At 36.4% G+C, this 11515-nt stretch overlaps 2 protein-coding genes across 2 annotated transcripts in view; one reads left to right on the forward strand and one right to left on the reverse strand.

Annotated features, from left to right (window-relative positions):
* LOC107701688 (ankyrin repeat domain-containing protein 33B-like) overlaps positions 1 to 4270 on the forward strand; it is a 12312-nt gene extending 8042 nt beyond the window's left edge. Inside the window, exons 2-4 of the mRNA XM_016503755.1 lie at positions 625 to 754; positions 942 to 1082; positions 2306 to 4270. Coding sequence (XP_016359241.1) covers positions 625 to 754; positions 942 to 1082; positions 2306 to 3153 — 1119 coding nt within the window. The 3' untranslated portion in view covers positions 3154 to 4270. The remainder of the gene's footprint in view (positions 1 to 624; positions 755 to 941; positions 1083 to 2305) is intronic.
* A 2823-nt stretch (positions 4271 to 7093) lies between these two features.
* The window catches only part of LOC107701690 (death-associated protein 1-like), a 17680-nt gene continuing 13258 nt past the window's right edge, over positions 7094 to 11515 (reverse strand). Inside the window, exon 4 of the mRNA XM_016503762.1 lies at positions 7094 to 7659. Within this exon, the coding sequence (XP_016359248.1) occupies positions 7540 to 7659 (120 nt within the window). The 3' untranslated portion in view covers positions 7094 to 7539. The remainder of the gene's footprint in view (positions 7660 to 11515) is intronic.

Raw genomic sequence — 11515 nt, forward strand, 5'->3', positions numbered from 1 at the left:
AGATATCGTCCTCTTTTGGAAGACCAAACAAAGTTGTTTCACTTTCACAATGAATCACACAGCACCTTCACAACATGGCGGCGGCAACAACAATACTACAGCGAGAATAAAAGTTATGCCTTCTTTCTTTGCATTTGGGCGGCGTTATGCAATCTTCCCACATAGCAACGTAGGTATGTGGGGGCGTGTTAGAACGAGCCGTTTTAGGTAGGTGTGGCTGACTCAACTTTTATAAAGAATATCTCTTTGGATTTGAGACTTTAGTCTTTGCAACTTTACAGATCTTCTTTATGCACCAAGAACTTGTAACACTCCAAAGAGAAAGGAAAATTTGAAATCGCATCATATGACCCCTTTAAAAAAAAAATATATATATATGCACTGTATTACATATTCATTATATTTTTACTTAACCTGTAATATTATAGAAATGTACCTACCAACAGGTTCCCTGTGTAGTTTAGTAGCAATTAAATTGTGAAATCTGTATCAATACTCAGCCATACTAATTGAGACTGTTTTCCTCATATTTACCAACTGCTAGTTCCACTAAATGTTCTTGGCCAGGGTGAAAACTTCTTGACAGTAATGCCTTGTGTGTGTGTGTGTGTGTTGACTTTGCAGACTGGACTAATAGTGGCATGCTACCAAGGCTATGTGGATGTGGTGACTGCTCTCTTCCAGTGTCCTCACCTGGATGTGAACTGGCAGGACAATGAGGGCAATACAGCCCTCACCACCGCTGCCCAGGCGGGTAAGAGCGATCAGACAGCCTCAATCCAAATCACAACCTGCACATATTTACATTTAGATAACCGTAAAGTTTAAGTAATAGTGAAAACTTCCAAATGCTACTAGAAATGTACTGCTGAGTGCCCTAGAAATGTTGTTACATATTCAGCAACTGACTGCATTTCCATAATTCACCTCAACAATTGCAGGTCACATCACAATCACTAACTACCTACTCAACTACTTTCCCGGGCTTGACATCGAGAAGAGGAACTGCCACGGTTTCACCGCTCTGATGAAAGCTGCTATACAGGGTCGAGTGGAATGTGTCAGAGCCCTGATGCTGGCAGGTACTAGAGCCTCAGATCACTGTGTAACAGACTGACAGACGTGCCAGGAAACACTACAATATAAAGCAGCTGTCATATGATTAGCTACAAGACAAGGATACAATGTAGACATAATCAAACCACAGATTTACTAACTGATTTTAAAGGGATAGTTTGCCCAAAATTGAAAAATTTGTCATTATTTATTCACTCTTATGCCATTCTGAATCCATATACTGTTATTTTTTCTGTGGAAAAAAATGCAGCTTTTGCCATACAATGGGAGTTCATACAACTATCTTACAAATCTTCTGAAGTCACAATAAAAAGACACAATAGTCACACAAAAGTGTGAGGAACTGAATAAAGTTTTTTTCATGTTCTTATTTTGTTTTATTTTTTGCTTTTATTTTGGCTTTGTTACTTTCTTTTTCATATTTTATTTTTTCATTTTTTGCTATACTTTATTTTATGCATGATGTGTCATAGGAATAATACTTATTACAAAAATATTTATTATTATTCATTTTTTTGACATTCTATTTTTTTTTTCTAAAGTGAAGTTTATATTCTGACCTGTGAAGTTACATTTTATAAATAAACTGTGCCACCCAAATAATATTTTTTACGAATTTTTATTATTATTATATGATCATTAATAAATTATGATGTTTGTTACTGTTCTTTATTATTATTATTTAGAATTTTTTTTTTCTAAAATGATTTTATATTGTAATGTGAAGCTGCATGGTATGTATAACATTTTTCATACAAATAATATTTATTAAAAATATATATTATTATCATTATTATTTATCCCCTGAAAATCTGTGAATGACTTAAATGCTTTATGGCTTAAGAAGACGTGTAGTGCAAGAATGTAGTGAACAAGCCATATGTAACACTTTTTTGGTGTGTTTGTTGTTGTATGGCAAAAGCTGCATAATGATTCTTCCAAATTTAATTATTTTGTTATGGTCAACTCAGTTATAGTCAATAATAGGAATTATTACAAAATAACTGCTTAACTAGATTTTACTGCTAAAGTTACTACTATTTTGAGTGTTTCCGCATGATGCTACAACGGTCAGGTAGCACAAGTCAGAGCAGATTCTGAGTTGTAATTATGAGTTCTAGGAGGATGCGAGCACTTTTTACAAGCTAGATTTATTATGGTAATTCTGACATGGCGTGGACTAACCTCATAACTCCAATCACACCATCACATTTGCTTTCTTGATCAGGAGCTGACATAGAAGCCAGGGACAATGGGAGGAAGTTCACTGCGCGAGAATGGGCCATCTTCACAAGCCGCTATGACACTGTGCTTGCCATGACGCGGCTGATGCAGCAGCCATGTGCGGATCAGTTCAGCGACACCTATCGGCCTGAGTGGCCCCTTCTGCCCGCGCTGGTGGCCAAATCTCAGACGCCCAAAGGCTGCATTCAGAAAATTTCACAGACACTGCGTGACCTCTTTGACATCAGCAACGTCACTGAGGCTTCAGAGGACGGGGTTCTGGATCACATGGTGCGCATGACAACATCACTGGGGAGCCCGTTCATTGCAATGGCATGTCGAACGGTGTGTCCCAGCAGCCCGCCCTGCGTTGGAAAACGCAGTTACTCTGTTCAGGAGATACTAAAAAAACAACGAATCGAGCAGCTGAAAAGTCTGGGACCCGAGCGCCTCAAGAACTGCAAACGTCTCTTCCAGAACTCCCGCGTCCTACTGGTGCCCAAACCGAAAGATCGTCGTGCAAGTCTGCAACCCCAGGCCCAATCAGATGGCTCCTCCTCTTCTTCACCAGCCATCCGCAGGGCCAGTCTGCTCCCCTTACACCTGCTGAGGAGGAGCAGCGTTAGGCCAGGTATGGTGGTGCCCAAGCTGAGGATTACCAAGGCACCCACGCCAACCTACATGCCGGAGAAAGTGCGGCGGAAAAGCAGCTGTAGAGATGACCAGTTCCTCCAGATACCAAAGTGGAGATATAAAGAACTGAAAGAGGAGCGAAAGAAAGCAGAGGAGGCGGAAAGGAAAAGACTGGAGGCCATAACAAAGAGACAACTCACTACTGGCAAAGGGAAATAAGTGTGTGCAAACATACTGCTCACCATTTAATACTTGAAATGCAATTTTGATATTGGATTCCAATTTATTCTACTATTTATTGTTTTGTTTTTGTTTTTTAAAGAAGTCTAATTTTTATAATGTTAAATGATAAGTTAAAAGATGAGTTTAATGATAAATAAACTCCTACTTACCCTATTTAAAATGTGAATGATTTAAAGTGAACAGCTCCTTTAATTCCATTTCATGTGTTTGAGCATCAGGAAAAGAGCCAACCAGATCAGCTAATATGGGTACACTACTAAAACCAGATGCTACTTTATGTTTACATCCTTAAATTGATTCTTTGACTTTTAGAGTTGTCCAAATGCTAGCATTGTCTCAGATTTAACAGTAGCATTGTGAATGTATTTAACAACCATACTTTTTCAATACCTCAATTTAAAACTATTTTTATAAACATTGAAGATGTTGATGGTATTTCGGCAGCAGCCATGCCTGTATTTGCACACATTTCAAATGCTACAGACAATCACCAGCAAGTAATGAAAAATGGAAAAAGAGGTAGTGATATCTTGGATCAGCATCTTTTTTTTTTCTGTACATGTATTTTAATATTTATTTATACTACTAAAGCACTGTAAGGTAATTACTTCAACGAACATGTTCTGAAACTATAACTGTTCAAGAAATACAATGTATTATATTTTAGAAAATGGTATTTACTACTATATGGTGAGAGTGGGGTTAGATGTGTCATGCTTATACACTAAATGATTGGTTTTTGTGTATCAAGGACCAAACTTTCACAGCTGCCTGTGATGGAGAGATGCGTTTAAAAAAGGCTAAACATTTCTTTGCATGTCAAATTAAATAGTTCTACATGTAAGGTAAAATGAAAGCCAACCCAATTTAATACAGGTATACACACTACTGTTCAAAGTGTAGGGTGAGTGAGATTTGTTTTACAGAAATTAATAGTTTTATGTAGCAAGGACGCATTAAATTGATCAAAGGTGACTGTGAAGACTTTTATAATGTAACAAAAGATTTCTATTTACAATAAATGCTAAATATGAACTTATGAGGAATCCAGAAAAATATGTATCAAGGTTTCAACATTGATAATAATAAATGATTCTTGAGCAGCAAATCAGCATATTAGAATGATTTCTGAAGGATCATGTGACACTCAGTAGTAAGTGTCACATTGGAGTAATGGCTGCTGAAAATTCAGCTTTGCCATCACAGGAATAAATTATGTATATATATATATATATATATATATATACACACACACCGTAATTGTAATTATATTTCACAGTATTACTGTGTTTTTGATCAAACAAATGCAGCCTTGGCGAGCATAAGAGACTTTCAAAACATTAAAAAATCTTACCAACCCAAAACTTTGTAATGGTCTTCTATATTGGTGAATTACTACTGTAAAAAACATATGACTTATTTAGCTAAAGATTAGCCGTGAATTATATAATTGTTCCAAAAACAATAGCTTTGGGGCAAGCTGTGCCAGTAGCTCCACTAGTAGTGAAACTGAACATTGCCTTCAAATAAAGGAAATACTGTTATTAATACAAAATCTGAAAATTATTAATTATTCTGACTATTCAACCTTATCCTGGGTATCTTGGTATATGAAAATGCAAATAATGTGCAGCAAAGTAAAACTTTACAAAGGCATTGCACTGTACATTAGTAAATATCCCCCCAAATTATTTTAATTTGAAATGAAAATTATTTCCCAATGATTTCTTATAATTTAATTTATAAGAGATCCTGAAATTTTAGGCATATTTGTTTTACCTCCAACTCATTCCTCCTCACAGGAGGCAGCTAAAACGTCAAAAGTGGCACAGCTTACCCCGCTCTCCCTTATGGTTTCTTCAGAGCTGGAAACAATTAATCCAAATTCATATCACAACAAATCTCAGGTATGAACCCTTCTGTATGCAGAATAATACAATGTTTAATTAAAGAATGTGCAGTGATATCGGTTTGAAATGTCTTCTCACTGACCGTCACGTCATTTCAACAGCACCACTGTGCCTCGGTGTCCAACATTCAGACCCCACAACACACACACACACACACAAACAGCTGATTTCATAGAGATGTCAAGACCAGCACTGACCTTATGTCAGGTCACCGTTATCTTAAAATAACACTGTTTAAACTACTTTAGGTTTGACCAGCAATGCTTGGAAGAAGAATCTCATTGTAACTTTGGAATAAAAACTGCTTTATAATAACAAAGTGTGACTCCATTTGTTTAACTTTGAGCAGGAGTAAAGGTGAAGCACAGCTATTGAGGTCACTGGCATGAGCTGACAGACACCGAGGGACTTATCAGTCTTGCAAGGTCAGCACTTGCCTCAGGACAACACTGTATGAAGAACAATGAAGGGCCCTCTGCTGGAGAACCAAAATACTGACGTGGGATCTGAGGCAGCGCTGATAGCCTATCAAAGACAAATACACTGCGAAGGACTGCATGTCAGATAGACCCCAGGGTTTGGGTCACTCTGAACTGGCTTCAAAGCCAGTGCTCAATTTCCAGATATCATTCTGTGGAAAAGTACAACCTTGACCTGAAACATGACATTTCGTAAGGGTTTACCACCCATGTTTTTGAGGTTCACCTTGTCCGAGTGGGAACAGCAGGTTTGGCCAGCTGGTGTGCTAATTGCACGTTCCACAGAAGTCTTGCTGCTTTGGGTCCAGAACATGCTGTGGGAACAAGCTGAAGTTTGCGGCAGCTGCTGGCTCTTATCGACACCTGAGCGGAACACAAAGTGAACGGAGCGGGACAGGAGGAGAGCTTGAGAACATGAGATAATGAAAGAGAGGAAGAGAATGGGGCAAATCCTGAGTGGCATTAGGTTTGTTGGCTCAGCGCAGCATGAGCTGAGACAGAACAGAACAGGAAGCTGACGGGCTTTGCCACTCTCTACTAGTTCACAGACCATGAAAAGTAGGCCATGGGATTACACATGAACTTTTCCTGCTGAGCTGAGAGCATATACTTACTAACCTCATTAATAATATTTATTAAAGGACAAAACAGACATGGCAATTGTTTACATTTTTTTTTTAATTCCAGTGCATTAGTACTGAAATTCCTCTACTTCTTACTCTCCACAAATTTCTACAATTTAGTTCAGATCGCTATCATGAACAGCTCAAAATGGCATAAAACATTGTTTTGAAGACCTTGAATTCTCCCTAACACACACACAGTATATAAATATATATATATATATATGATTTTTTTAAGCAAGCATCATTGAAATTAATTTAATCTCCTTAAACGTCTGCAATTAATTCAAAATACAAAAATGTATGTAAAATTTAAGAAAAAAAAAACATTTGATGCTTATATATTGTGTTTATGGACAGACAGACACGCATACATTTTCAACATTAATTTGCAATTTTTCAGAAACGGATTATTTTGTCTGGGATTATATTGTTTATTCTCCCAAAATTTCTGAGATGAATTCAACCCAATGCACACAGACTCATTACAGTTTTGTAAATAATTTCAGCCTTACATGTTACTACTTGTTGCGAAAGCACTGTTACTTCCATCAGGTAATGCAAGTCTAGCGTATGAATGTGTTTTTAAGAGCAAAAAGGCATGTGTGGTTTTATGTTAACTCTTTATTCAGATAGCCACACCTAGTACCTAATGCCTAATATACAACATTCACCAACATTAATTTGCAATTTTTCAGAAACTGATTATTTTGTCTGGGATTATATTGTTTATTCTCCCAAAATTTCTGAGATTAATTCAACCCAATGCACACAGACTCCTTATTACAGTTTTGTAAATAATTTCAGCCTTACATGTTACTACTTGTTGCGAAAGCACTGTTATTTCCATCAGGTAATGCAAGTCTAGCGTATGAATGTGTTTTTAAGAGCAAAAAGGCATGTGTGGTTTTATGTTAACTCTTTATTCAGATAGCCACACCTAGTACCTAATGCCTAATATACAACATTCACCGACTTCAAAATAAAAAATTTATACACTTACATCTCTCTGGAACTATTTATGTAAAACAAAATTAAAACAATAAAACACAGCTCTATGCATCCCTCGCGAAGTGAACCCACATAATTAACATGTTTCTGATTAGTGATTTGCAACGGAGCTTTCAATTTTAGTGTTTCAATGATCTACAAGTAAGAAACAGGAAATGGAACGTTTGTCATGATACTGGTGGAAACAGGACACTTGCAGGCACAGACGGAAGGGGGTTGCGGGAGGGGCATACAGAATGCTTGACGGCAAGAGATTCCTGGCAACCTGAGCAGGTGTTAGGGGTGGTGTGGTCTTGGCCCCGCGCGGGGGGCTGGGGTGGTCTAGAGTTGTGTGAAGTCTCACTTCCGGGGCTGGTGGATGTGCTGGTTGATGTGGTGGGAGGGAGGCAGCTTCTGTACTGCGGGCACAGGTTTCTGATGGGCCACCTGGGCAGCAGCAGGAGTGAAGTCTTTATCCCCCTGAGAAGGACAACCAATAGCAACACAGCTAATTATAATATGTGCGTATGATACGTGACATGTCCAATGCTTTGTGTGCAGTAAATCACACCATTAATTGTACAAAACTCAGTCCTGGTTCTCTAATCTGATTGGCCAAAGGGTGTTTCAAGAGTGCTCTGTTGTCGACCAGGGCTGTGTTTCTCAAAAGCATCGTGAGCTAAGTTCGTAAGGTTCAGTATTGGTGGCAGTGGTTCTATGATCTACTTAGGCTTACAATGCTTTTGGGAAACGCAGCCCAGTACTAATGACCACTGTCTGTGATCCAGGGTTTATTATCATTAACTATAATTGAAACTATTTAAAAAAGTTCTGTTAATTGAAATAAAGCTGAAATAAAATATAAATGTTAGACAAAAAAAAAAAATGTATGAAAATTAGACGTTGTTTTTGGCAACAGAAATAAGTTGAAGCACTAAAACTCCTAATATATAAATAATAAATACAAACTTAAACAGAACTAAACCTGAAACTAAAATAAATATATCTTAAGTAGTAATAAAAAAATAAATAACATAAAACGACAATAGCATAAAATTACTAAAATTGAAGTAAAATTAAAATGAAAACAAAATATAAAAATCAAATTCAAAATATGATTAAAACATGTATCAGTCTATAAAAATAAAGGTAACACTTTACAATAAGGTTCCATTAGTTAACATTAGTTAACGTGTTAACTAACATGAACAAACAATGAACAATACATTTATTATAGTATTTATTAATCTTTGTTAATGTTAGTTAATTAAAATACAGCCGTTCATTGTTAGTTCATGTTAATTCACAGTGCATTAACTATGTTAACAAGCACAACATTTGATTTTAGTAATGCATTAGTAAATGTTGAAGTTAACATTAACTAAGATTAATAAATGATGTAGAAGTATTGTTTATTCTTAGTTCATATTAATTAAAGTAGTTAACGAATTAACTTTATTGTAAAGTGTTACCAAAATAATACTAAAATAATGCTGTTGTGTTTGCAGTGTACCAGTCCGGAGTGGAAGCGTTGGTTTTTTGAAAGTTGTTGTTTTTTTTTTTTTAAGATAGATTTGATAGTTTTTTGCTTAAATAATATTAAGATGGAATAAGAATAAACTTGCTGTCTGACTCCCGAGTTACTCAATAAAAGCCAGGGTTTAAAAACTGATCAAGGAACTTAAAAGTGAAAATTAACCAAATTAAATGGAATGTAATTGCGTAATTTTAACAATTGAAAATAATTTTTGTTCATGTTTTCAGAAAAAAACCCAACTTATTTTTAAATGCTTAATAACATTAATATTTTGCTTCAAATACATATTAGCACAGTGTGCCGCCATTTGAAAAATACCTTAACTTTCTTTTTACTTGGTTCTAAATGGTTATCTTTTGAAAAGGATGCTGTGAATGTCAAAATTATTTTCTGATCAGAACCGATCAAAACGACAAAAAAAAACTTAAGTTTCTAAGGAATATCACACTCACAACTGTGCAGTTTAGAATGATATTCAGTGTTTGATTGTGATGTTGCTTAATTATGATGATTCATATTAACAACAACAAAGATGTCTGTATATATTTTCTAGCTGCCATCTTTTGAAAAATCTAAACGACATTTTATGAGATGCTGAGAGCTCTTTGCCTTAGTTTCATGTCTATTAACATGAAAGAAAAGAGGCACACAGAAGTGTCTGACATGCAGCCGTTGGATGCCCAGTGAGGATAAAAATCCTACTGCAAGAGAGCAGCAGCCGCAGACATTCTTCTGCATCACTTTAATCTGTATGAGAGAGTCTTTCAGAGCAAATATGTGAAGCTTTTGAAGTAGATTACAGGGTGGCCAGTCCAAGACAGTGTAACGAGCCAAGACTGAACACAAGCATGGCATTTCCTGTTTTCTGTCTGTTTACCAGCTTGCCAGAGGACAAAAAGAGCCTCAGATGTGAGTATTTAGAGAGGAAATATTGCAGAAATTGCGTCACTTGAGCACTAGAAGCTGTTTAGATCACTTCAAAAGTAAAAGGAGTCCAATGCCTCAGTAAAAGGGCTTCATGTGCATCCTCTAGGGTCACACTCTGAAATGCGTATTTAAACACGATGTTCTCTTACACACCTGACATGTTCACATCGAGGACTGTATATAATAATACAGCGAAATCTCCCTCATAATGCTGCATGCACATCCTTATCCTTACGCACAGATGGATGCATTGTCACAGCCTTCATCAAAACAATAAATCCTGAGACACGGCCAATCCCGTGGTGGCAGAGCGGATTAAGGTCAGAACAAGCTGGAAATGAGCAGAATGGACTCTATGGGACAAGCTCTTCGACAAACCCTTATACAGGGTCTCCAGCGCATTGGACTATTGATATTATCTCAATAAGTGATGCAAGAATAAAACAGCTTTTATCGGAGCAAACTATTCATGTCTGAGCCTCAGGCTGGGGTTTCATAAGGCCAAGCTTGGGTGATTTTAAATTTCAGCATGGGTTTAAAATGAATTGGGCACTACTTTTGATTGTATAAAGGCCCATTCACACCAGATGCAAATATATGTTTTATAAAAAATTAAAATGTTATTATAAAATATAATACTGTTTATTTATGTACATGAATGTATATTTATACAAGGGTACCTTGTGTTCAATTATTCTGACATTAAAACAAAAGTGGCAGAGCGGATTAAGGTCAGAACGAGCTGGAAATGAGCAGAATGGACTCTATGGGACAAGCTCTTCGACAAACCCTTATACAGGGTCTCCAGCGCATTGGACTATTGATATTATTATCTCAATAAGTGATGCAAGAATAAAACAGCTTTTATCGGAGCAAACTATTCATGTCTGAGCCTCAGGCTGGGGTTTCATAAGGCCAAGCTTGGGTGATTTTAAATTTCAGCATGGGTTTAAAATGAATTGGGCACTACTTTTGACTGTATAAAGGCCCATTCACACCAGATGCAAATATATGTTTTATAAAAAATTAAAATGTTATTATAAAATATAATACTGTTTATTTATGTACATGAATGTATATTTATACAAGGGTACCTTGTGTTCAATTATTCTGACATTAAAACAAAACTGGGTTTGGCAATTGATTTGGACTTAAAATGAATCACTACAGCTTGCTTGATCTGCATCCTGTCTAGGGCTGGGCAAAAAAATATTGATACCTCGATATTAATCGATTCTCCGTTTTACGGAACGATATCGATTCTTAAATCCCAAGAAACGATTAATCTAGCCTATTTTCAGTTAATGGACGGAACATTGAAGGCCACTTCCCATCCAATATATTGCAATAAGCATTGTGCTTTGGTACTTTTAATATGAAAAAGTCTCAGATTTCAAATTCTGTCCATTGTATTGCAGTATTCAAACAATAAATGCCGTTTTGGTGCAGTTTAATGTGAAGTGACAGATCGCTGTAGCGCCTCAGTTCAACAGACGCGGCAGCGCGAGGCGCACGTGAACTAATCATCTCCTCCACATTAATACCAGTTTCAGCACAAAATAATCATGGCTAAACATCCGAAGGCAAGTTAAAAGAAAGAGTACAACTTTACAATCCGTATCCTGTCTCATGTAATCGCTCAATCAGTGTTTCAGCCGTGCAAAGACGTCAATAATGGCTTGTAAACAATATGTAATGTAACGTCACATTTACCTCAGAAAATACATATTAGGTGACCATAAACTCATTAGTCAGATAGAAAAATAAATTGTAGATGGGGTATTTTGCTAAATATATGCAACATATAACATATTCATTATAATTTTTTACTGTTCTTCAATGTTTAATTTATGTTTGAATAAATCCATCAAT

The sequence above is a fragment of the Sinocyclocheilus anshuiensis genome, unplaced genomic scaffold (assembly GCF_001515605.1).
Source record: "Sinocyclocheilus anshuiensis isolate Anshui unplaced genomic scaffold, SAMN03320099.WGS_v1.1 scaffold1626, whole genome shotgun sequence".
Lineage (NCBI taxonomy): Eukaryota > Metazoa > Chordata > Actinopteri > Cypriniformes > Cyprinidae > Sinocyclocheilus > Sinocyclocheilus anshuiensis.